At 43.7% G+C, this 27662-nt stretch overlaps 1 protein-coding gene across 4 annotated transcripts in view; it reads right to left on the reverse strand.

The window, feature by feature from the left end:
• The window catches only part of LOC137368889 (leukemia inhibitory factor receptor-like), a 292925-nt gene that overhangs the window by 112773 nt on the left and 152490 nt on the right, over window positions 1–27662 (reverse strand). For all 4 annotated transcript variants that reach the window (XM_068029136.1, XM_068029137.1, XM_068029138.1 and 1 more), the window contains one exon: window positions 19818–19961. In XM_068029136.1, coding sequence (XP_067885237.1) covers window positions 19818–19923 — 106 coding nt within the window. In that variant the 5' untranslated portion in view covers window positions 19924–19961. The remainder of the gene's footprint in view (window positions 1–19817; window positions 19962–27662) is intronic.

Here is a 27662-nt window from a genome sequence, read left to right on the forward strand (position 1 = left end):
TTGAGAAAAATCCTATTTTCCAACTTTCAGCTTTAAGCAGCCATCCTCTCCTAACATGTTAAATTCCAGAAAGCTTGTTATGGAAGGATAATGCTGGAGCTTATATTTACTCAGTTTCACAGTTATTATGCACAGCAAAAGGATTACAAACATGCAGCTCCTCACTCAAAATCTCTCCCAGTCCCATTGAGTGTCTGCTTATAAGAGCTCAACTAAAACCCAAATTAACACCCTTCACCTGCATATAATCAAAACCATTGACACCCAATGAACATCAAAGTTTGGCAGGAAAAACAGTAGCTGAACAATGAAAGATGAGATCGTTCAGGCGCAAAGTATATTCCCTTGAAGGGGAAAAGTAGGGCAAATAAATCCAGAGCTCCCTGGATGACAAATGAGGCGGAGATGAAGAAGAAAAAGTGTGCTTATGACAGATGTCAGGTACATAATACAATGGAGAACCAGGCTGAATATAGAAGGTTCAAAAGGGAATTAAAAGGCAAGTAAGAAAAACAAAGAGAGAGTATGAACACAGACTGGCAGCTAACATAAAAGGGAATCCCAAACTCTCCTCCAGGCATATAAATTGTAGAAGGCTGGTAAAAGGTAGAGTAGGGCTAATTAGGGACCAAAAGCAGATTTACGCATGGAGGCACTGCAGCAACTCACCAAGGCCCCTGAGACAGCACCTTCCAAAGTCATGACCTCTACCACCGAGAAGGACAAAGGCAGCAAATGCATGGGAACACCCACCTGCAGGCTTCCCTCCAAGTCACACACCATCCTGACTTGGAACTATATCGCCGTTCCTTCATTGTCACTGGGTCAAAATCTTAGAACTCCCTTCCTAACAGCATGGTGGGTGTACCTACCTCACATTGATTGCAGCAATTCAAGAAGGCAGCTCACCACTACCTTCTCATGGGCAATGAAGGATGGACAAAAAATGCTGGCCAAGCCAATGATGCCCACATCCCATGAATGAGTTTTTAAAAAAGGCAGAGGGAATAGCTGAGGTATGAAATGAATACTTTGCATCTGTCTTTACCAAGTAAGGAGATGCTCTCCAGGCCACAGTGAAAGAGCAGATGATTAATACACTAGAAGGATTTAAAATTGTTAAGGAGGAGTTATTAGAAAGGCTAGACTTAAAAGTATAGACCAGGGCTAGATAAGATGCATCCAAGGATACCAAGGCAGGTGAGAGTACAAATTGTGGAGGCACTGGCCATAATTTTCCAGGCTCCCTGAGACTCAGGGTTAGTTCCAGAGGACTGGAGAATTACAAATGTCACACCCTTGTTCAAAAAAGAGTGTAAAAATAAGCCCAGCAACTACAGGCCTGTCAGTTTAACACTGGTCGCTCCTCCCGCATCAGTCGTAACATCCAATTGGGGGCTCATTGTCCGGGATATCCAAAGCTGACAACGTGCAACTGTAAATTGGGTGATGCTAATTGAAAAGAGGACAAGGAAAAACACAGGTTTCTTGTGCATTAGAGTAACATTTACACGACCACAATGTCTTTGTCAGTTGCTACGACCTTTCTGGAGAAGGAGGATGTATCCCAAAGTGATGAGAAACTTAACCAAGGCTAGGCTAAAACATTTGGCAGAATTGTTGGTTTTAGAGTAAAAACCAGGAGCCATGAAAGCAGACATCATTTCTGTAACAGCACAGCATTTGCAATTAGAAGGAGGCAGCAAACCACATGGTACTGCAGATCAATTAGATAAAATTCAGGTGCAGATGAGGCAGCTTGAACTTGACAAAGAAAAAGCAATAGAACTGGAAAAACTTAAGCTTGAATTTCAAAGAGAAAGTGAAAGAGATGGAAGGGAATTCAAATTAAAAAAGATGGAACTAAGACAAAGGAGTGGTCTTGACTCCAGTGAAAATTCTGGTGAGAAAAGAACCGACTCCAGCCCGGGACAAAGTGGAGAGCTGTTTAAATTTGTACAAGCCCTCCCCAAGTTTGAGGAAAGGGACATTAAGGCATTTTCTATTTCTTTTGAAAAGATAGCCAGACAGATGAAATGGCTGAAAGAAAGCTGGACACTACTTATGCAAAGCAGGTTGATGGGCAGAGCACATGAAGTTTGTGCCATGCTTTCTGAAGAGGTTTCTGCAGATTTTGAGATGGCAAAAAAAGCTATTCTCGCTGCTTACGAATTGCTCCTTGAAGCGCTGCAGCAAAAATTTAGGAACCTCCAGAGACAGCCTGGGCAGACTTATGTAGAATTCAAGACGGTAAAACAAATTAATTTTGATTGGATGCGGGCACTAAAGGTAGAGGCCACGTATGAGAACCTTAGGGAAATAATGCTCCTGGAAGAATAAAAACTTCACTTCCACCATTGTTAAGAACCCATGTGGAGAACCAGAAGGTTTCAACAGCCAGAAAGGCAACAGAAATCGCTGATGATTACAAGCTTCTTTACAAGCCCAAACACTTTGTCTGTCACTCCCACAAACCTGAGAAGGATAGAAGGTTGAAGGGTGTAATGAAAGCAAGCAGCCGGAGACCAGAAGGGACAGCTGGGAACGCCCAGGGATCTCCTCCTCAGGTCAGAAAGAAAGATGCTGAGGGTGGAAGTGAGGTCTGCATGCCGAAGTGTTACTATTGTTACAAGGTGGGACACCATCGTGCATACGAACAGACGAATTAGAATCAAGAGTTGGCCACTTGACCCCTCGAGCCTGCTACGCCATTCAATAAGTTCATGGCTGAACTGATTACTCCACATTTCCACTTAGCCCAATAACCTTCCACCCCCTTGCTTATCACGAATCTATCAGCCTCTGCCTTAAAAATATTTAAAGACTCTGCTTCCGCCGCCTTTTGAGGAAGAGAATTCCAAAGACTCATGACCCTGAGAAAAAATTTCTCCTAATCACTGTCTTAAATGGCTGACCCCTATTTTTAAACGGTGACCCCGAGTTCAAGATTCTCCCACAAGGCGAAACATCCTTTCCACATCCACCCTGTCAAGACCCCTCAGGATCTAATATGTTTCAATCAAGTCACCTCTTACTCTTCTAAATTCCAGTGGAAACAAGCCTAGCCTGTTCAATCTTTCCTCATAAGACAACCCACCTATTCCAGTTATTAGTCTAGTAAATCTTCTCTGTACTGCCTCCAACGCATTTACATCCGTCCTTAAATAAGGAAACCAGTACCGTACACAGTACTTCAAATGTGGTCTCACCAATGCCCTGTATAGCTGAAGCATAACCTCCCTACATATGTATTCAATTCCCCTTGCACTAAAAGATAATATTCGATTAGCATTCCTCATTACGTGCTGTACCTGCGTACTAACCTTTTGCGATTCATGCACTAGGACACACAGATCCCTCTGCATCTCAGAACTCTGCAATCTCTCACCATTTAGATAATATGCTTTTTTATTCTTCCTGCCAAAGTGGACAATTTCACACTTTCCCACATTATACTCCATTTGTCAGGTCTTTGCCCACTCACTTAACCTATCTATTTCCCTTTGTTGTCCCCTTATGTCCTCTTCACAACTTACTTTCCTGCCTATCTTGGTGTCATCAGCAAATTTAGCAACCATACCTTTGGTCCCTTCATCCAAGTAATTGAGATAAATTGTAAAAAGTTCAAGCCCCAGCACTGATCCCTGTGGCACACCACTCATTGGAGGCCGGTGACCAGTGGTGTGCCGCAAGGATCGGTGCTGGGCCCTCTGTTGTTTGTCATATATATTAATGACTTGAATGTGAATGTAAGGGGCATGATTAATCAGTTTGCAGATGACACCAAAATTGGTGGTATAGTGGACAGTGAAGAAGGTTGTCTAAGGTTACAACAGGATATAGATCAACTGGGAAAGTGGGCAAGGGAGTGGCAAATGGAATTTAATGCAGACAGGTGTGAAGTGATGCATTTTAGGAAGTTAAACCAGGTCAGGACATATACAGTGAATGACAGGGCCCTGGGGAGTGTTGTTGAGCAGAGACACCTTGGGGTGCAAGTACAGTGCACAGGGTGGCGCAGTGGTTCGCACTGCAGCCTCACAGCTCCAGCGACCCGGGTTCAATTCTGGGTACTGCCAGTGTGGAGTTTGCAAGTTCTCCCTGTGTCTGCGTGGGTTTCCTCCGGGTGCTCCGGTTTCCTCCCACATGCCAAAGACTTGCAGGTTGATAGGTAAATTGGCCATTATAAATTGCCCCGAGTATAGGTAGGTGATAGGGAAATATAGGGACAGGTGGGGATGTGGTAGGAATATGGAATTAGTGTAGGATTAGTATAAATGGGTGGTTGATGGTCAGCGCAGACTCGGTGGGTCGAAGGGCCTGTTTCAGTGCTGTATCTCTAAATAAAAATAAATACATAGTTCCCTGAAAGTGGCAACACAGGTAGACAGGGTGGTGAAGAAGGCATGCTTGCCTTCATCGGCCGAGGCATTAAGTACAAGAGTTGGGACGTCATGTTACAGTTGTACATGACGTTGGTTAGGCCGCATTTGGAGTACTGTGTGCAGCTCTGGTCGCCACACTATAGGAAAGATGTGATTAAGCTAGAGAGGGTGCAGAAAAGATTCACAAAGATGTTGCCTGGCTTGGAGGGCTTGAGTTAGAAAGAGAGATTGGATAGGCTGGGTCTGTTTTCTCTGGAGCGAAGGAGGCTGAGAGGGGACATGATAGAGGTATATAAAATTATGAGAGGCATAGACAGGGTAGATCGCCAGAGTCTGTTTCCCATGGTAGGGGTGACTAAAACTAGAGGGCATAGATTTAAGGTGAGAGGGAGGAAGGAGGTTTAAAGGGGATCAAAGGGGTAAATTTTTCACACAAAGAATAGTGGGTATCTGGAATGAGCTGCCTGAGGTGGTGGTGGAGGCACGAACAGTAGCGACATTTAAGAGGCATCTGGACAGGTACTTGAATGAGCAAGGCATAGAGGAATATGGAATTAATGCAGGCAGGTGGGATTAGTATAGATAGGCATTATGGTCTGCATGGACGCGGTGGGCCGAAGGGCCTGTTTCTATGCTGTACGACTCTATGACTCTATTACATCTTGCCAACCAGAACATGACCCATTTATCCCTACTTTGTTTCTGATTGGCTGCCAACCTTCCATCCATGCCAAAATGTTGCCCCCTACACCATGAGCTTCTATTTTCTGCAATCACCTTTGATGTGGCACCTTATCAAATGATTTCTGGCAATCTGACGGCGGCACAGTGGCGCAGTGGTTAGCACCGCAGCCTCACAGCTCCAGCAACCCGGGTTCAATTCTGGGTACTGCCTGTGTGGAGTTTGCAACTTCTCCCTGTGTCTGCGTGGGTTTCCTCCGGGTGCTCCGGTTTCCTCCCACATGCCAAAGACTTGCAGGTTGGTAGGTTAATTGGCCATTATAAATTGTCCCTAGTATAGGTAGGTGGTAGGGAAATACAGGGACAGGTGGGGATGTGGCAGGAATAGGGAATTAGTGTCGGGTTAGTGTAAGTGGGTGGTTGATGGTCGGCACAGAGTCGGTGGGCCGAAGGGCCTGTTTCAGTGCTGTATCACTAAAGTAAACTAAACTAAGCATCCACCGGTTCTCCTTTATCCACAGCACACGTTACTTCTTCAAAGAACTCCAAAAAGTTGGTTAAACATGATTTTCCTTTCACAAAACCATGTTGACTCTGCCGGATTACCTTGAATTTTTCTAAATACCCTGTTATAATGTCTAATAATATCTTCTAACATTTTCCCTAAGACAGATGTTAAGCTAACTGGCCTGTAGTCTCCTGCTTTCTGTCTCCCTCCCTTTTTGAATAAAAGAGTTCCATTTGCTATTTTCCAATCTAACCTTCCCTGAACCTAGAGAATTTTGGAAAATTAAAACTAATGTATCAACTATCTCACTCGCCACTTCTTTTAACACCCTAGTATGAAGTCCATCAGGACCCAGGGACCTGTCAGCCTGCAGCTCCAACAATTTGTTCAGTACCACTTTCATGGTGATTGTAATTTTCATGAGTTCTTCCCTCCCTTCCATTTCCTGACTTATAGCTAATACTGGGATGGCACTTGTATCCTCAACAGTAAAGGCCGATGCAAAACACCTGTTCAATTCAGCAGCCATCTGCTTATTATCCATTATTAATTCCCCAGACTCACTTTTTATAGGACCCACGCTCACATTGTTAACATATCTTGTTTAAAGATCTATAGAAACTCTTACTAGCTGTCTTTATATTTCTAGCTTTCTTTCTGTCATACTCTAATTTTACCTTCATCAATCTTTTCGTCATTCTTTGTTATGTTTGATATTCTGTCCAAACTTCTGACCTGCCTCCCATCTTTGCACAATTATAGGCTTTTTCCTTAAGGTTGATACTATCTAACTGTTTTGACAGTTCCCACCCTTGGAATTTTTCTCTCTCTCGTTGAAATGTATCTATTCTGTATATTCTGAAATAGCCCCTTAAATGTCTGCCACTGCATTTCTATTGACCTATCCCTTAACCTGATTTGCCAGTTCACCTTAGCTAGCTCTGCTTTCATGCCCTCATAATTGCCCTTATTTAAGTTGAAAATACTAGTCTTGGAATCACTCCTCTCCCTCAAATTGAATGTAAAATTCAAACATATTATGATCGCTGCTACCTGGGGGTGCCTGAACTATGAGGTCATTATTTAATCCTATCTCGTTGCACAATACCAGGTCGAGTATAGCCTGCTCTCTGGTTGGCTCCAGAACAGACTGTTCCAAGACATTATCCGAAAACATTCTATGTACTCCTCATCTAGGCTACCTCTGCACATTGGATTTTTCCAGTCTATATGTAGGTTAAAATCCCCCACAATTATTGTTGTACCTTTCTGACAAGCTGCCATTATTTCTTCCTTCATACCCCATCCTACAGTGGTCCTACATGGCCTGTACACCACTCCCACAAGTGACTTCTTGCCTTTATGATTTCTCATCTCTACCCAAACTGCTTCTACATCCTTGTCTCCTGAACTTAGGTCATCCCTCTCTATTGTGCTAATACCATTATTAATTAACAGAGCTACTCCTCCATCTTTTCTTAGCTTCCTGTCGTTCCTAAATGCCACGTACCCTTCAATATTCAGGTCCCAATCTATGTCATCCTGCTGCTTTGTCTCTGTAATGGCTATCAGATCGTACTTATTTATTTCTATTAGTGCTCTCAATTCATCAGTTTTGTTTTGACTGCAACGTGCATTCAGATACAGCGCCTTTAGTTGTGTCCTTTTATTATTTTCGTAACCTCTAGCCTTAGCTGTTGATTTGCTCTTAGATTTGTATGCTCTGTCATTCCTGTCAGTCCGTTTATCATTTCGCACCTTTCTCTCTTGCCTTGGCTCTACTCCTTGATTTACCATATCTTCCCAAATCCGATCCCTTGCCCCCACTATTCAGCTTAATATCCTCTCTATTTCCCCAGTTAAGCAGCTCGCTAGAACACTGGCTCCTTAACGGTTCACGTGCAGACCGTCCCAACAGTACAGCCACCACTTTCCCCGGTACTGGTGCCAGTGCCCCACGAACCAGAACCCACTTTTCCCACACCAGTCTTTAAGCCACGCATTCATTTCTCTAATCTTATTTGCCCTATGCCAATTTGCACGTGGCTCAGGTAATAATCCAGAGATTATTTCCTCTGAGGTTCTGCTTCTTAATTTGGAGCCTCGTTCCTCATGTTGACTATGCAGAACCACTTTCTTTGTCCTGCCTATGTCGTTGGTACCAACATGGACAATAACGACTGGTGCCTCCCCCTCCCTCTAAATTCGTCTCCAACCCTGAGATGTCCCGAACCCTGGCACCGAGCAGGCAACACAGCTGTCTGGACTCTCGCTCTTTGCTGCAGAGAACAGTGTCAATCTCCCTAACTATACTGTCCCCTACTACTACGACAATCCTTTTTTCTCCCTCCACTTGAATGGCTTCCTGTACCATGGTGAGGTTGCTCATCCAAACTGCAGCCCCCACTCTCATCCAAACAAGCTGAAAGAACCTCAAAACTGTTGGACAACCGCAAAGGCTGAGGCTCCTGCAGTCCTGCCGTCTGGGTCCCCTTACCTGCCTCAGTTGCAGGCACACTTTCCTGTCACTGACTATTGACCAGATCAGACTCTGGTGCAGAATGCTGGAAGTTACGGGCTAAACCCATGGGACTTATTGGAGTGCCCAAGACCAATGCAGAGAAGGGGCCCTGACCAACAGTGCGATAGATCAGGCTGTAGCTCTGACTACAGCTGTAAGGCCAAGCACAAAAACTGTGAGCGCAGGGGAAGTGAACAAGATACCAGAGAGTTTTAGGGAATTCTTGTCAAAATGAAAAGTAACCCCTTATACCTCAAATGAGACAGGTAAACCTACAGTTATACTGATACAGGAGCCACCCAAACTCTTTTGCTGGGGAAAGGCATAACTTTTCCACCAGACAGCACAATGACTGCCAAGGCTTCACTAAATGGTATCGGTGGGGAGTATATACCCGTAGCTTTGTATCGGGTGCACCTGGAGTGTGACAGAATGTCCAGAACAGTAACTGTAGGTGTTGTCCATGGTTTGCCTACTCCTAGGGAATGAAGCTGACCTACTCCTGGAGAATGATTTGGCTGAAGCGAAGGTAGTCGCTTCTCCAGTAGTCACAGTATTACTAAGTGAAGTCAATGAGACAGAATAGTTGCAGGAAAAGGTTCCAGGAATGTTTCCTTCATGTGTCGTGACACAAGCAATGGCTAAACAAGTTCCATTGTTGGGGGTAAAACTGGCATCACAGACAGGTAGCCGAATATCTGAAACTTTCTTTGGGGATTTGGATAACCTCAAGAAAACATTCAATAAGTCTTCTCTGTTCACGGTTCAGCAAGCCAATCCAGAGTTACATAAGGTGGCATAATCAGCTCTAACGGAAGCTCAGGCAGAAGGAGGCCTGGATAATTCTCAAATTGAACCTCCGACTATCCAGTTAGTGAATACTGAATTATTTAGCAAATGTTGTCCAATCACAGAATCACATCTCATGTTGAACACTGTGTTATGGGTTTTAAAGCATGGGCTGGTTGGGGACCTGGACATTCACATCAATAAACCTGACAAAGGGACGGGAATAGTCATCCTTAACAAGCGTGACTATATCAACAAAATGCATGCCATTCTTAATGATGGATCCAAATTCGTATCCATTGGACCTGCTACTCAACATGACTGGACAGCCTTGCTCGAAAGTAAGCTTAAAAAAAAGGTAGCCGGACTTGTCTAAGAGCAATGAGCTGCCGGGTGATATATATGACAGGGTTCGTTCTCTACCATGGTCTACCGCAAACCTATCTTCACTAGTCAATAAACACGTTGGGATTCTTACGCTACAAGATTGGTCTTATCAGCAACCTCATAAATACAGCCACAGCCATTTGCTCACCATGCAAGCTTGATGCTGAAATAGGGTGAATCAAAGACATTCTATATGACAATGGCTACCCTGATCAGATCATTTCTCGCTGTATATCGCGCAAACTTATGAATGGGCCCTGAAAAGTGCCCAGTCGACCTCAAATTACCCTGGAAGGGTAATGTATCCCAAAAATGTGAGCAACAGGTAAAGCTAGCTGTTTCACGCTGCTACTATGCAGTAGCAACATGTGTGGTGGTCGCCATTAACAGGATGCTGCCATCAAGCCAAAAAGACATCCTGCCTATCGCACAAATGAGTAATGTGATATATGAATTTCAATGCCAGTGAGATGCTAGGTATATAGGACATACGTCCCAAAGACTGGCGAATCGCATCAAACAACATGTCCCTTCTGCTATTCACAACGGGCAAGGTACAGGCCGTACCCAACCAGCCCGTGATTGCAAAACTCAAAATACAATGTCCAACATTAGATGTGATTCTGCAATTGGACAATATTTGCTAAATAATCCACAGTGTGCTAAGAATTATGTTGACAATCAATTTAAGCTGGTCAGTAGGGCTCGCAGTGTGGCGCATTTGCACATACTGGAAGCTACATATATTAACAGACAGGGCCCTGCTCTTTGCAGACAGCAAGAATATGTACAAATACAACGCTCTTCACCTGAGCCAGAGGGGTACCAATATCATGGGGGGGAGGTTTGCTAGTGCTCTTCGGGGGGGTTTAAACTAATTCAGCAGGGGAATGGGAACCTAAATTGTAGTGCCAGTGTACAGGATGTTGAGAGTAGTGAGGTCAGGGATATGGTTACAAGGACGCAAGAGGGCACTGGCAAGCAAGAACCTGGTTTAAAGTGTGTCTATTTCAACGCCAGGAGCATCCGGAATAAGGTGGGTGAGCTTGCAGCATGGGTTGGTACCTGGGATCTCGATGTAGTGGCCATTTCGGAGACATGGGTAGAGCAGGGGCAGGAATGGATGTTGCAGATTCCGGGATTTAGATGTTTCAGTAAGAACAGAGAAGATGGTAAAAGAGGGGGGGGGTGTGGCATTGTTAATCAAGGAGAGTATTACAGCGACAGAAAGGACGTTTGAGGACTCGTCTACTGAGGTAGTATGGGCCGAGGTTAGAAACAGGAGAGGTGAGGTTACCCTGTTGGGAGTCTTTTATAGACCTCCGAATAGTTCCAGAGATGTAGAGGATAGGATAGCGAAGATGATTCTCGACAGGGGCGAGAGTAACAGGGTAGTTGTTATGGGGGACTTTAACTTTCCAAATATCGACTGGAAATACTATAGCTCGAGTACTTTAGATGGGTCAGTTTTTGTCCAGTGTGTGCAGGAGGGTTTTCTGACACAGTATGTAGACAGGCCAACCAGGGGCGATGCCACATTGGATTTGGTACTGGGAAATGAACCCGGCCAGGTGTTAGATTTAGATGTAGGTGAGCACTTTGGTGATAGTGATCACAATTCGGTTAGGTTTACCTTAGCGATGGGCAGGGACAGGTATATACCGCAGGGCAAGAATTATAACTGGGGGAAAGGAAATTATGATGCGATTAGGCAAGATTTAGGATGCGTAGGATGGGGAAGGAAACTGCAGGGGATGGGAACAATCGAAATGTGGAGCTTATTCAAGGAGCAGCTACTGTGTGTCCTTGATAAGTATGTACCTGTGAGGCAGGGAGGAAGTTGTCGTGCGAGGGAGCCGTGGTTTACTAAAGAAGTTGAAGCGCTTGTCAAGAGGAAGAAGAAGGCTTATGTTAGGATGAGACGTGAAGGCTCAGTTAGGGTGCTTGAGAGCTACAAGCTAGCCAGGAAGGATCTAAAGGGAGGGCTAAGAAGAGCAAGGAGAGGACACGAGAAGTCATTGGCGGATAGGATCAGGGAAAACCCTAAGGCTTTCTATAGGTATATCAGGAATAAAAGAATGACTAGAGATAGGTTAGGGCCAATCAAGGATAGTAGTGGGAAGTTGTGTGTGGAATCAGAGGAGATAGGGGAAGTGTTCAATGAATATTTTGCGTCAGTATTCACAGGAGAAAGAAAATGTTGTTGAGAATACTGAGATTCAGGCTACGAGGCTAGATGGGATTGAGGTTCACAAGGAGGAGGTGTTAGCAATTTTGGAAAGTGTGAAAATAGATAAGTCCCCTGGGCCAGATGGGATTTATCCTAGGATTCTCTGGGAAGCTAGGGAGGAGATTGCAGAACCTTTGTCCTTGATCTTTATGTCGTCATTGTCGACAGGAATAGTGCCGGAAGACTGGAGGATAGCAAATGTTGTCCCCTTGTTCAAGAAGGGGAGTAGAGACAGCCCTGGTAATTACAGACCTGTGAGCCTTACTTCGGTTAGTTTAGTTTAGTTTAGAGATACAGCACTGAAACAGGCCCTTCGGCCCACCGAGTCTGTGCCGACCATCAACCACCCATCTATACTAATCCTACACTAATCCCATATTCCTACCACATCCCCACCTGTCCCTATATTTTCCCTACCACCTACCTATACTAGGGGCAATTTCTAATGGCCAATTTACCTATCAACCTGCAAGTCTTTGGCATGTGGGAGGAAACGGAGCACCCGGAGGAAACCCACGCAGACACAGGGAGAACTTGCAAACTCCACACAGGCAGTACCAGGAAATTTACTAACCCACCCTTCTACATCCTCTTCCAGGTCATTTATAAAAATGACAAACAGCAGTGGCCCCAAAACAGATCCTTGCGGTACACCACTAGTAAAGGTTATAAGAGACAGGATTTATAATCATCTTGAAAAGAATAAGTTCATTGGAGATAGTCAGCACGGTTTTGTGACGGGTAGGTCGTGCCTCACAAACCTTATTGAGTTTTTCGAGAAGGTGACCAAACAGGTGGATGAGGGTAAAGCAGTGGATGTGGTGTATATGGATTTCAGTAAGGCGTTTGATAAGGTTCCCCACGGTAGGCTATTGCAGAAAATACTGAAGTATGGGGTTGAAGGTGATTTAGAGCTTTGGATCAGAAGTTGGCTAGCTGAAAGAAGACAGAGGGTGGTGGTTGATGGCAAATGTTCATCCTGGAGTTTAGTTACTAGTGGTGTACCGCAAGGATCTGTTTTGGGGCCACTGCTGTTTGTCATTTTTATAAATGACCTGGAAGAGGGTGTAGAAGGGTGGGTTAGTAAATTTGCAGATGACACTAAGGTCGGTGGAGTTGTGGATAGTGCCGAAGGATGTTGTAGGGTACAGAGGGACATAGATAGGCTGCAGAGCTGGGCTGAGAGATGGCAAATGGAGTTTAATGCGGAAAAGTGTGAGGTGATTCACTTTGGAAGGAGTAACAGGAATGCAGAGTACTGGGCTAATGGGAAGATTCTTGGTAGTGTAGATGAACAGAGAAATCTTGGTGTCCAGGTGCATAAATCCCTGAAGGTTGCTAACCAGGTTAATAGGGCTGTTAAGAAGGCATATGGTGTGTTAGCTTTTATTAGTAGGGGGGTCGAGTTTCAGAGCCACGAGGTCATGCTGCAGCTGTACAAAACTCTGGTGAGACCGCACCTGGAGTATTGCGTGCAGTTCTGGTCACCGCATTATAGGAAGGATGTGGAAGCTATGGAAAGGGTGCAGAGGAGATTTACTAGGATGTTGCCTGGTATGGAGGGAAGGTCTTACGAAGAAAGGCTGAGGGACTTGAGGTTGTTTTCGTTGGAGAGAAGGAGGAGGAGAGGTGACTTAATAGAGACATATAAGATAATCAGAGGGTTAGATAGGGTGGATAGTGAGCGTCTTTTTCCTCGGATGGTGATGGCAAACACGAGGGGACATAGCTTCAAGTTGAGGGGTGATAGACATAGGACAGATGTGAGAGGTAGTTTCTTTACTCAGAGAGTAGTAAGGGCGTGGAACGCCCTGCCTGCAGCAGTAGTAGATTCGCCAACTTTAAGGGCATTTAAGTGGTCATTGGATAGACATATGGATAAAAATGGAATAGTGTAGGTCAGATGGTTTCACAGGTCGGCGCAACATCGAGGGCCGAAGGGCCTGTACTGCGCTGTAATGTTCTAATCTAACGCCTATTTCAGCTGAACAAAATAAGTGACAGCCATTCGCTGGTTCATTCCTCAGGGCAATGCCTTGACCAGAGTCACGCTGCCTGGTTTAAATTTTAAACAAGCTTGGTAGTTAACTGTCATTCACCGTTAACTGGTGCATTTACTACAGCAACGCCTCGACCAGAGTTCACTTGCCAACCAATCAGCACTCTCTTCTCATGCAGTATAAGTTGTTTTTTTCCTTTACATTCGTTATTCTTGCGATTGTCCTGCTGCGTGCAAGATGAAAAGCTTCGACAACATGCCTCTATTTTTAGCAAAACTCAAGAACTGTATTAGCTACAGGTAAAGAGTGAATGTGAATGAGTGCGTTAATGTGTTTTAATTCTTTTTTCATATTCTGTTTTTCCATACTTTGTAATGAAACGCATTTAAAAATGGCATTTCTTTCCTCCAAGAGTGGAGGTGTTATGAAGGTGCTCCTTTTTAAGAAAACTTTTGAGGATTCATGTGTTAGAATTGCGAAGATGGATTCATTGGAGAACTGAAGTAATTCCAAAGATGTTGGACTGTTCTTTTAAAAAGAGGTCGCCAGAAGAAGACTTGAGGTCTTCTTTGAAAACAACCATTACTGGAAGTCACATGCCTTAAGCTCAATAACACAACATTTGGGGGATTTGGGGGAAATGTTTGCAGAGAAGTGATGTCACAATTTATAAGATACTGTTTTGGTTCAGTTGGGGCGTGGACTGTGTTGGAGATCAACCTGACAAGAAAGAAACCCAGCTTCCCTCCTTCCTTTTGTCTCCGTGAAATGCCGCACTTCTCCCGAGGAGCTCCAGGAAAGCTTGCCAGATTAATTCTCGATGCCGCTGAAAAGAACTGCTCCAGAAAAGATCCCAGTGACTTATCTACGTGCACTCGGATGCCAGACTGCCATTTTGGGACACAACATATCTCATCTGTTTTCTAAAAGAATTAACAAGTATTTGGCCAAAGCATTTTTTTTTGTACAAGAGCTCTGCAGAGAAAATCTCTATTTTTCGGCTAACCTGTGTGTGTGTGAGAGAGGCGCTAAGGTAAAAAGGAAACTTTCATGTTTCAATCTGTGTGTTACTGCTTTGCTTCGTTCCTGGAATAGTCTCGTTTTATAATAAACTGATAATTTTGCTGTTTATTAAAGCAATCTGACTGGTGTAATTTATTCTGGGATAAAGAATAGAGTACATGATTCACATCGGTAACTGGGTAAACATTTAAAAATATGTTGTGACCTGTGGAGATGTGGAACTAGAAAAGACAGTGCACTCCTCCCGCCTTAGTCATAACAAGATCCAGAAAAGGGAATCAGGGCAAAGAGAGAATATGAGAATAGATTAGCAACTGAAATACAAGTGAACCCAAAAGTCTTTTAGAAACACAAACAGTAAAAAAGTCAAAGGAATGGTGGGGTTTATTAGGGAGCAAAAAGAAGATATTTGTGTAAAGGCAGAGGGCATAAATAAGGTACTGTATGAGGTACAATGGCTGTATGTGACGACAGCCCTATAAAGATGTTAAGTTTTCCCTCAATTCGTATAGACAAGAACAAAAGCATCAAAGAATGACATGTTCTCTATGCAGAGCAAAAGTGGGTAATTTTGTTTATTTGTTTCTAAGATTTTTGTTCAACATATTGAGTGTATTCAGACTCGGTTGAACTCAATAAAGATTAATTGCATCCAAGTGCTGCCAAGTCTAAGAACTTTACAAAGCAGCAAACATAAAGAAACCTGACAAGCAACAATCTGACTTGAGGAAGATTGAATGCCTATGACAGACAAAGAGTTAAACCCAGTCTGTGAAGGCAGGAAATCAATCCATCGGGTGCATGAGGTTAGCACAGTAGAGGTGATGGTCTCTCTAGTGACTAAAACAGAAAGCTGGGTGCGATGGCAACGACTCTCAGAGAAGGGTTGGTAAATAATAGAACAGGATAAATCTTATCAGCATTTTGTGTTTTAATTGAAAGGAAATGGTTGCTAGATTTTGCTTTCAATCAGTGAAAGTAAGTGCTAATTTGTGAAAGTTTGTTGCTGGATTCATGAATTGAAAGTTGGCGATATTATCAACTGATAACCTGTTTAGCTGAAACTGCTGCTGTTTGCAGTTTCTGGTTTTGAACTGATTTAGAGCAATTGGCAGACAGTGTTTAAATAAATTATCAAATTATGAAACTAGCTTTCTGTGGATGGCTACTACAGACAGCTAGTAATGCAAAGTCACTGAACAGTCACTACGGGCTGGATTTGATGGGCCCACAAATCGGAGCAGGGGGCCGGGGGGAGGGGGAAAACGCGCAGAGTCAACAACATCCTTCCCGCCCAGAGGCGAATTGAGGCCCTGAAGTGCCCAATTAATGGCCACTTAAGCGCCTCTTCCATATCCATCACTGGGAACCAACCAGCAGCAGGGGTGCGGGGGGAAAGAGAGGAGGACCTCCACCACACAGGGAAGATGCCTTGTAAAAGAAGCACCCTCCCTGTGGGTTTGGGGTGGGGAGAGTGTGATCCCTCCTCTGTGGGCAATCTATGGCCCATGGAGGGCCCCAGCTGGGAAACAATGCTGCCACCGCTCCCAGTGGCGCTGCCGATACTGCTGAGCTGCCGACCCTGTGATTGGCAGGCAGCTCTTGGAGGCGGGATCTCCATCTTTAAAGGGACGGAGATCCCAGCACCGGAAATTTCGCCTTCGGAACAACAGAGATTTGCGCCAGGGGTTCCCCCCGCCTTATCGGCCCGTTGCCGGGAGCCCCGCATTCTCCTCCAAATCTAGCCCTGGGTGTTCATTTTGAGATTATCATGAAAAATTTGGCATTATCAGAACCCATTTCAGGATTAAACCTTTTTAAGGTGTGTGAAAAGCATTATTAGAATTATTGTTACGTATTTATTTCAATTTAATGAATGGGAGTGTTACAGTAGTGATTTTAGGAAAAAGATTTTGAAAATTGGCTTTATATATTTTAAGATGAAGACATGAGATATGGGTTTAGCTCAACTGAAATTCCACTGTTAAAACACAAAGAGGAAAAACGAAAAAGCAGCAATGGAGAATCAAGTCCGGATACTACTATTGTGAGAGAAACTCTACCCCTCGTCCCTATGGTTTTAACAAGCAAGAACTAATTAACACTTACTTCTGGTTGCCAAATTGCACTGCTGGACAATTAAAAAAAAGAAATTGGGCATCTTTTGAGTTTCAGCACTTCATTCACAGCTATCTAACTGGAATAAACAGTCACTATGTAAACATTGTGCCTGAATAAAACATTCATGATGGCTCTCCGATTTTCTTTTTCATTCATTCATGGGATGGGTGGTGGTGAACTGCCATCTTGAATAACTCTGAGTGACTTGCTAGGCCATTTCAAAGGGCAGTTAAGAGTCCATCACACTGCTAGGTCTGGAGTCACATATAGGCTAGGTCTGGGTCAGGACAGCAGATTTCCTTCCCTGAAGAACATTAGTGAATCAGATGGGTTTTTTAACAACAATTTGGTAGTTTCATCATCACCATTACTGATACCAGCTTTTTATTGTAGATTTATTTATTCGAATATACGTTCCCCAGCTGCTGTGGTGGCATTTGAACTCATGTCTCTGGATCTTTAGTCCAGGCCTCCGGATTACCAGTTCAGCAACTAGTCCAGGCCTCCGGATTACTAGTTCAGCAACTCACCAAGGCTCCTTTGACAGCACCTTCCAAACCCGCGACCTCTACCACTTAGAAGGACAAGGGCAGTAAATGCATGGGAACACCACTACCTGCAAGTTTCCCTCCAAGCCACACACCATCCTGACTTGGAACTATATCACCTTCTTTCACTGTCACTGGGTCAAAATCCTGGAACTCCCTCCCTAACAGCACTGCTGATGTACCTACACCCCAAGGACTGCAGCAGTTCAAGGCGGTAGCTCACGGCCACCTTCTCATAGGCAATTAGAGATGAGCAATAAATGCTGGCCTAGCCCGTGATGTCCACATCTCCCAGAATGAATAAAAAAACCCACTATGTTGCCACACCCTATAGTTTTATAATTCCAACAGCTCTGTGACGCAAATGCATTCCAACATCTATGATATTATTAGACAATGGCAAGTCGGGCACTAATAAATATCCCTTTGTGATTGACAGCACTTAAAGGTGCTCTTGACTAAATTCATGAGTTTCTAGAAACCACTGATAGTATTGCTCTGTTTTCACAGATGTGATACTGTGATTTTTTTTTAAGCTTAGCAGTGGGTGCAATTATTATGATCATTTACAATATAACAAGTGAAGACCTTTTGGTTCTAGTGTCATCTCTGGTCATGACCTACAAGCATATCTGAATATAGAATTCTTTAAAGAAAGGCTATGAAAATAGCAAGAACTAGTATTGACCCTTTGGATGGCACAACATTGACTGGGGAATGTGCATGCTGTCACTCTTAACAAACAATGGTGTGCGAGAACTTTTGAATTTTCCATTTTTCTGCACAGACACGAGGGTACGATGGATGTTTCCCTGCAAGCATGCCTTAACTGAAGATGATGTGGCCTTGATCTAAAAACAGTCATGAATGTAATTAATACTTAATAATTGGAGGCATAGGAAAAGATGCAAACCATGTTTAAGAATGATCCCTGCATAAACTTAGTGGCATAAACACATGAAGCTTTTTGTAACGAATTACAATTAAAAATTACTCCTCGCGATTAAATCTTCCATTCTGTATTTTTCATCATCTGCATTATGCAATTTAACTTGTGTAGAGTTTTATCATACAGTGCTAAGAGAAATTGTGCACTTTTACTGAGCACAATTCGAAGAGATAATTAGGTTAACTCAGAGACATGGAAACATTGCATCAGCAAATACAGGGATTACTTAAAGAAATGAATAGGCAGACAGGGCATGTTATATCAGAACCAAGAAAGTTGGTGATTTTCATTTTTTAAAAAGGCAGAAATATTCAGACAAGATAGGGATAATGGCAAACAATCATTCAGAATAACAAAAATTATTAAGAACAACTGATTTGAAAGTGGATTATGGATGGATTTTCTCACCAAATCTTACCCGTCTCTCCCAGTACCCCTCTGGAAACTTCTCCTTCAGGCAGCTCACATTCCATTCCCTCTTCTCTTTTAAAATCCTCACTGCTTCAAGCCCCCTCCCCCCACTCAAGTCCCACCCTAAGTTTTTCCATGCTGAGATTTGCCATTGCCCAGATTTGACCCTCATCTCCAGAAGTGTTTTGCAGCCTCCAATGGCAAGATTCTCCAGTTGTTTATATTTCAGTGATATACGTTTACCAGCAGAGACACTCCTTTAATGTAAAAAAAAGCAGAAAAGAGATGCTCTTCAAAAATATCATGGCAACAGCCTGATGTATAAATAGTTTCATGTCGTAGGTCACGAACTAGTTGTGAAATCTCAAGAAAAGGCAAGTCATCTGATTTGCTCTTATGAACACAAGAAACTAAGAAATAGGAGCAGGAGTTTTATGGCCCCTCAAGCTTATTCCGCCATTTGATAAGATCTTGGCTGATCTTTGACCTCAACTTCACTTTCACGCCCTATCCCCATAACCCTTGGACTCCAAAAATCTATCAATCTCATCCTTGAATATACTCAACTGAGCATTGAGAACTCTCTGGGTTAGAGAATTCCAAAGATTCACAACCCTCTGAACGAAGATATTTCTCCTCATCTCAGTCCTAAATGGCCAACCCCCTTATTCTGAGTACATGTCCCCTAGTTCTAGACTCTCCAGCCAGGGGAAACAACCTCTCAACAGCTACCCTGTCAAGTCCTCTCAGAATTTTATGTTTCGATGAGATCACCTCTCACTCTTCTAAACTCCAGACAGTACATACCTGTTCGACTGAAACTCTCCTTCCTCTCATCCTAGGAATCAATTTAGTGAACCTGCATTGCAGACCCTCTACCCTTCCTTAGGTACAGACACCAAAACTGTCATGTTCCAGATGTGGTCTTACCAAAGTCCAGCACAGCTGCACCAAGACTTCCTTACTCCTGTACTCCAGCTCCCTTGCAATGAAGGCTAACATACAGTTTGCCTTCCTAATTCTTTGCAATGGTGAATTATAGACTAACATTGGGTGGGGGAGAAGGTTGGGGAAGAAAAAAAGTGCTTCACAACATCACCAACAAAGAAAACTACAGCACTCCGGGAACCAAAAACGAGTAAGGAAATTCAAACATTTTATTAAACAGGAGTCAGGAAAAAAGAGATGGGTAAAACTGTACAAGCACCAAGCAGAATAATGGGTGTTTAGAAAGGCAGAGTAGCAGAAATGGCTGTGAACTCACCTGCATTCTGGGCAATAGCCAGGCGAGAACCAGATAACGAAAGGGCTAAAAATACGACCTCAAATAACACCCACAACTTCATTCTACCAGCCTCGATCAGATCCATAGAGAAAGAGCAACGTCATCCACCAGAGTTCAGCTTCCCTGCAACAAGAGTAATGCCTCAGTTATATTTAATGGCAGATTAAAATCCGTACACATGCAGAACACTCAAGTATGTGACACTTAGTATTTTTCCCTTTTGTACTATTTGAGTACACCCTGCAGGGACAGGTTCAGTTCATGGCCGGATGCCTCATAACTGCAGACTGTAAACAGTGCTGTAATGCAAGGAAAACACTTAATATTCGGACTAATACTTCATCCTATGTACAGCAACATACACTAATATCAACAGCTTCATGCTCTGAAAGCTGTCATTCGCAAGTCTCCAGTTGGCTCTGACTTTTGGGATACAATTTCAGTACCTTACACCTCATCGGCAACTTGTCATGTGTGAGCCCATTCCAAGGGGGGGGGGGGGGGGCAGGGGGGTTGCAGGGGGAGGACGGGTGTTCAATCGTGTGGGTAATCACAGATAAACACGATTCTTTTCTCTCCAAATATCCAAAAAAAACTGCACGTGCACTTTCATGTGCAAGAGTCACTGAAAACCAAACAGAAGCAGCAAACCCGGCCAACTGCCCACACCCTACTTCAAGGGCACTGAGGCGGCGGTTGCCCAGTTCAGAGGTAACGCAGACTCAGAAGGCTCTACAACACAATTCAATCAAGAGAAAATAATTATTAATGTTTTTTTCAACAGTGACTTGAAAAAAAAACACAATGCAAGACTGGAATAAAACAGAAAACTAAATTTCCCTGATAGTAATCCAAGCATAAACAGACACCGAACAACGCATCACAACAGTTTTGGAGACTGCACTTCACAGAACTGTCCACAGTAAATGTGAATTAGTGATCCAGTGGGACAAGTCGAGATCTCCAAATCAATTTACTGTCAAAATACGATGATTGATTGACCTGTAAATCAGTGCTTTAGTTGAAGCCTTGAAATAATATTGCACAGACCACAAAAGCATGGAACTACTTTACTGCTATTCAATTAGACTCTGATCGCTTTCCCTTTGTGACTCAAGTTCATCGCATTCAATGTGTTCTCAAAGTGACGATATGTTCCGAGTTGGCCAGACCATCAATATTGCAGAACTAGTCCTTAGTCCGACCTAAAATGCAGGCATATTCACAGCCATCTTAATTCATGTCTTTATTTCGGAATCATTTCAACCTCTTCACCTGCTAGGGTAAGACTCCAGTTGCTGGCAACCATCCATTATCACTACCTCGATCAAAGTTGTAACTTATGACAGCAGCCGAGACAGTGAGTACTGGCAGACTATTGAACCAAAGTAGGCTTAACAGCTGAGCCCAATCCTGCCTACACATGATATCGACAAGTGGTGTTGCCAAGCCACTCTTGGTGATGGTCATTCTGTCCCCTTGCTACCCTCAGTGCTTCTTCCAACTGCTGTCCTTATGGCAACTGGCCGGGTCGGATTTGTCCTCCTTTTTGTGGACAGGACACCTGGGCAATTTTCCACATTGCCGGGTAGATGCCAGTGTTGTAGCTGTACTGGAACAGCTTGGCTAGGGGCGCGGCTAGTTCTGTAGCGCAAGTCTTCAGAACTATTGCTGGAGTGTGGTCAGAGCCCATAGCCTTTGCAATATCCAGTGCCTTCAGCCATTTCTTGTTATTACGTGGAGTGAATCCGATTGGCTGAAAACTTGCATCTGTGATGCTGGGGACCTCAGGAGGAGGCCAAGATTGATCATCCACTCGGCACTTCTAGTTGAAGATGGATGCAAATGCTTCAGACTTGTACTTTGCACTGATGTTCTGGGCTCCCCTACCGTTAAGGATGGGATATTTGTGGAGCCTCCTCCTCCTGTTAGTTATTTAATTGTCCACCACCATTCACGACTGGATGTGGCAGGACTGCAGAGCTTTGATCTGATCCATTGGCTGTGGGATCGCTTAGCTCAATCAGATGCTGCTTCCGCAGTTTGGCACGCAAGTAGTCCTGTGTTGTAGCTTCACCAGGTGGACACCTCATTTTAAGGTATGCCTAGTGCTGCTGCTGGCATGCCCTCCTGCACTCTTCATTGAACCAGGGCTGATCCCTCAGCTTGATGGTAATGGTACAGTGGCAGATAGGCTGGGCCATGAGGTTACAGATTGTGGTTGAATACAATTCTTCTGCTGCTGATGGCCCACAGCACCTCATGGATGCCCACTTTTGAGTTGCCAGATCTGTTCGAAAGCTACCCCATTTAGCACAGTGGTAGTGCCAGTGGTCACTGCTACCATTACTGTCATCAACAGATGCATCTGCGACAGGTAGATTGATGAGGATGAGGTCAAGTAGGTTTTTCCCTTGTTAGTTCTCTCACCACCTGCCGCAGACCCAGTCTAGCAGCTATGTCCTTTTAGGATTCGGCCAGCTCGGTCAGTAGTGGTGTTGCCAAGCCACTCTTGGTGATGGACATGAAGTGCACCAACTAGAGTACATTCTGTCCCCTTGCTGCCCTCAGTGCTTCTTCCAATTGGTGTTCAACATAGAGAAGCACGGATTCATCAGCTGGGGGGGGGGGGGGGGTGGAGACAAGGGCAGTGGTAGGTGGTAATCAGCAGGAAACTTCATGGGGTCCGGAGTCAATGTTGAGGACTCCCAGGGCAACTCTCTCCCGACTGTATACCACTGTGCCGGTGGGACAGGACATACCCAGGGGATGGGGATGTCTGGGATATTGTCAGGCAATAATTCTGTGTATATGACTGTGTCAGGCTATTGCATACCTAGTCTGTGGGACAGCATTCCCAATTCTAGCTCAACCCCCTCAGTTAAAGGGCAATTAGGGATGGGCAATAAATGTTGGACTAGCCAGTGACGCCCACATCCCACAAAATAAAAAGAAATTAGTAAGGAGGACTTTGCAGGGTCAACAGGGCTGGGTTTGCCGCTGTTGTTTCCAGTGCCTAGGTCGATGCCAGGTGGTCCGTCCAGTTTCATTCCTATTCATAGGCTTTGTACTGGTTTGATACAACTAATTGGCTTGCTGGGGCATGTAAGAGTCAACTACATTGTTGTGCATCTGGAGTCACATGCAGGCCAGACCAGGTAAGGACAGAAGACTTCCTTCGCTAAAGGACATTAGTGAACCAGATGGGTTTTTTTTAATAACAATCAACAATGGTTTCACGGTCACCATTAGACTAGCTTTTAATTCAAGATTTATTATTTGACTTCAAATGTCATCAAATTTCCCCAGAGCATTAGCCTGGGCCTCTGGATTACTCATCCAGTGACATTACCAGGAGAGGTTTCAGGATGAGGAGCCGAACTCTGGCCAGTTTTTCCCTCTAGCTTAGGGATATTGAAGGCTTCTTGCATCCCCAGTTGAGATCAGCTCAGTGGGTCCAGACCGGGTAATGAAGCTGAGGCTTTTTGATTCAAATGGCCCAACTCCCTGCCTTAGTCAAGATGAGCCACTGTACATTCACAAATATATATACTCCTGGATCTCTTAAGGCATTGCTCATGGAAAATTAGAATAAAACAAATATTCCTCAGAGTGCAGTTATCATGCTGTAGGTTTAGATATGGAGATTAGCATCTTCTGGAGCACACAAAACTCCATCTAGGAGTAGAAGTGTGCAGCTGCAAGCATAACTGTTTACCACGGAATGGCAATGCCCAAATAAGGAGAAAATGACATACTAAATTCAATATATTATAGGTAAGCCACATGTAGTCACTCTTTGACACTGTTGCACTTCAACAGTTCAAAGCAATGCACTTCTGTGGTTCAAAATATTCAGTCTCCAAACACAACTGATTTGTAATAAGATTGGATCAATGAAAATCACTCTTCTCATGCTGACAGAAATATTGTGATGGCAAAGGATCATAAAAATTTTTCTGTAGTCCAATTCTCTCCAGGGCTTGTCAATTAAGAACACAGATGCAAAGAACAGTCAATTAAATTAGAAATAACATGAAATTCTGGAAATGTTTCTGTATCTATGTTTGCCTGCCCGAGAACAGTCACTACACTTCAAACATAATCTAACACATGAAGTGCTTTTGCTACATTGTGATGAGATATGGTGCAATGAGGTCCCAAAGGCACTGAATTTTGCTGGAGTACAGTTCCATGGGCACCAAAATCTAAGCGGCTATGCTTTCTCTCAAACTGGGTGAGGCCTTTAGCAAAAAGGGTACGTCACCCAGGTAGCTTGAAAGCATTTCTTGGCAGGGTATTCAATCATGAAGATCATACAGTTGGAAATGATCTCATTCACACCCAACATATATGCGCACATATTTTCCAGCATAGCTCACTGGATAGTGATTGATCAGAAAGCAGGAACTGTGGCTGAGTATTGTTCCCTCCCCTCCCCAGCTAGAGTACTAAAACCAATTGCAGCTTTTCAACTGCTGTCTGGCTGAGATCGAGTGACTCAACATCAAGAATGGAATTGAATCTGGGACCTGCAGGTCTGCATGATTTAGTGCTACACTAGCTGATATCTTTACTCACAAGGTCATTGTTGCAGGTCACAGCTCAGAGATGGCACAAGACTTGTAACATGCCAGTAACTTCTTCAATTACTCAGGGGTGGGGGCAGAGAGACTCACTGCTGAACACCTCTCAATGATCATATGACACAATGTATAGATTGAGAAAAGACTGTTCAGCCCACTGAGCTTATTCCTTGCAACTTTCATAGTCAGGATCTCTTCATAACTTATTTAAATTTCCCAAGGATGATAGGTAAATTCGAGTGTACTGCGATTCAATATTTGAAACCAAAAATAATTGATTCTGCAAGAGTTCCAAATAATTCAAATATTAAAGGCAACAAGCATAACCCAAGCAGGCCTATGAGTATACATTTACCACAGCTGGATGAGGTGACAATGTAATAATAATAGTTTACTCATATCATAAACACATTTATATAGATACAAATAACATTCTAACGAAAATAACTGATGTAACTGATGCACAACTTATGCTCTTGGAGTACTCAGGTGCAGGAAAATGACTCAATCCACTTTACATAATGGAGGAAAATAAATAACCATTATTAAACATTCTGCAAAAACAGATTACAAGGAAATCACGGGGTAAATTGATGGAATACTCTCCACTTGCCTGGATGAATGCAGCACCAACACTCAAGAAGCTTGATACCATCCAGGACAAAGCAGCCCGCTTGATCAGTACCCCATCCACTACCTTAAACATTCATTCCCTCCACCACCAATGCACAGTGGCAGCAGTGTGTACCTTCCACAAGATGCACTGCAGCAACTCGCCAAGGCTCCTTCGACAGCACCTTTCAAACCTGCAACTTCTACAACCATAAGGACAAGGGCAGCAGACACTTAGAAATACCACCCCCTGCAAGTTCCCCTCCAAGCCACACACCATCCTGACTTAGAACTATTTTGCTGTGGCGCCACTGTCACTAGGTCAAAATTCTGGAACTCCCTTCCTCACAGCACGTTGGGTGTACCTACCCCACATGGACTGCAGCGGCTCACCACCACCTTCGCAAGGACAATTCGGGATGGGCAATAAATGCCACCCTTGTCAGCGAAGCTCACTTCCAATGAACAAAGAAAAATTCCTACTCCTACATGGGCTTGTACTGAATCTTTGTGAGTTAACTGATAATCGCACTGTTTCAAGTTCAGAACAAACTACACCTGGTGGGGAATATTTTCCAGGAAAAAATATTGGTATTTTCTTAGCTCCCACCAAATGACAGGCCAAGCCAGGGTAGGATCCATGTATCAACACAACTTCCTTGCGTGCATAAATGTGTAACTTTCACAAAATGGTTGGAACTTGGAGTATAAGAACAGGTGTTCGAACTCCACGCTGAGCCATCTTTTATGAACCACGGGAAGACATAAAGTTAACTCCCATCAGTAAACACAGATATTGGGCAGTGCTGCGGAAACACTGATGGTTGGCATGCATGTAAATATTGCATCACATAAACATAGCTAAAGGGGCAAACAAAAGCCAGAATGGGCTGCTGGGAACAGCCAAGTGGCACAGAATCTCTCCGGCCAGTAAATGCTTTGGAGGCGGAGATAATCCAGAGCAGGAACCCTGGTCCAGGGGCACAGAGAATAATGGTAGCAACTCTGCCATCATTCATTCCGAAACCTGCAAACTCAGGAACTCAATCTGTAGCCTTCTCATCTGTACAAAGCTATCAGGGGAGTTACTGGAGTGCACACATTTTAATTCAGTAGATCACATTCCACGGGTACTAGCAATTATCTTTTTCACAAGAGTCCCTTTGAGTACTCAGGGATTTATATGTATATCATTTTACACTTAAAACCAATAAAAATAATTCCACAATCATGCAGATGCCTTTGTAAGAACCTCCAGACACAGTCAAATCATAGCCGAGGTCTCAGATTTCCTCAAATACAGGAAACTAACCTCCACAAACTCCACTCACTGCAAATGACATTAATTCCCTATTTAACGAGAACCTATGAACATATGAAATAGGAGCAGGAGTAGGCCACTCAGTCCCTCGAGCCTGCTCCGCCATTCAACAAGATCATGGCTGATCTGATTGTAACCTCAACTCCACATTCCCGCCTACCCCCAATAATCTTTCACCCCCTTGCTTATCAAGAATCTATCTACCTCTGCCTTGAAAATATTCTGCTTTCACCGCCAGAAGGGTATACAATAGAATGGTCTTTAAGATCGTAAGAAATAGCAGGAGTTGGCTATTTAGTCCCTCAAGCCTGCTCGGCCATTCAATAAGATCAAGGCTGATCTGATTGAGGCCTTAATTCTACTTTCCTGCCTGCTCCCCATAGCGCTCAACTCCTTTGTAAATCAAAAATCTGTCTAACTCAGCCCTGAATATATTCAATGACACAGCCTCCACTGCTCTTTGTTCTTTGAAGAGAATTCCAAAGATTAACAATACTCAGACAAGAAATTCCTCCTCATCACTGTCTTAAATGGGAGAACCCTTATTTTGAAACTGTTACCCAGTTCTAGAATCCGCCCGAGAGGAAACATCCTCTCGGCATTTACCCTGTTAAGCCCCCTCAGAATCTTATGTTTCAGTAAGATCACCTCTTATTCTTCTAAACTCCAATGAGTATAGGCCCAACCTTTTCTCATAAGACAAGCACTTCATCCCTGAAATCAGCCTAGTGAGCCTTCTCTGAACTGTTTCCAATGCAAGTATATCCCTCTTTAAGTAAGGAGACCAAAACTGTAGGCAGTACTCCAGTTGCAGTCTCCTTGCATTCTACTCCACCTGCCAAATTTTTGCCCACTCACTTAACTCATCTATATCTCTTTGCACTTCTGTGTCCTCCTCACAACTTGCGTTCCTATTCTTTTTAGCATCCACAAATTTGTCTACAATACACTTGGTCCCTTCATTCAAAGTCATTAATGGAGATCAAACAGTTGAAGCCCCAGCAATAGATCCCTGTGACACTCTACTAGCTACAGTTTGCCAGCCTGAAAATGCCCCATTTAGCCCAACTCTGTTTCCTGTTAGTGAGCCAATCCTGTATTCACACTAATATATTACCCCCAACACCATGAGTCCTTATCTTGTGCAGTAAACTTTTATGTGGCACCTTATAGAATGCTTTTTGGAAATCTAAATACACTACATCTACTGGTTCCCCTTTATCCACCCTGCTTGTTACTGAACAGTCATTTATGGCATAGAATGAGGTAATTCGCCCCATCACGTCCATGCAAGAATTGTAATAA

Source organism: Heterodontus francisci, chromosome 4 (genome assembly GCF_036365525.1).
Source record: "Heterodontus francisci isolate sHetFra1 chromosome 4, sHetFra1.hap1, whole genome shotgun sequence".
In the NCBI taxonomy this organism is placed as follows: domain Eukaryota; kingdom Metazoa; phylum Chordata; class Chondrichthyes; order Heterodontiformes; family Heterodontidae; genus Heterodontus; species Heterodontus francisci.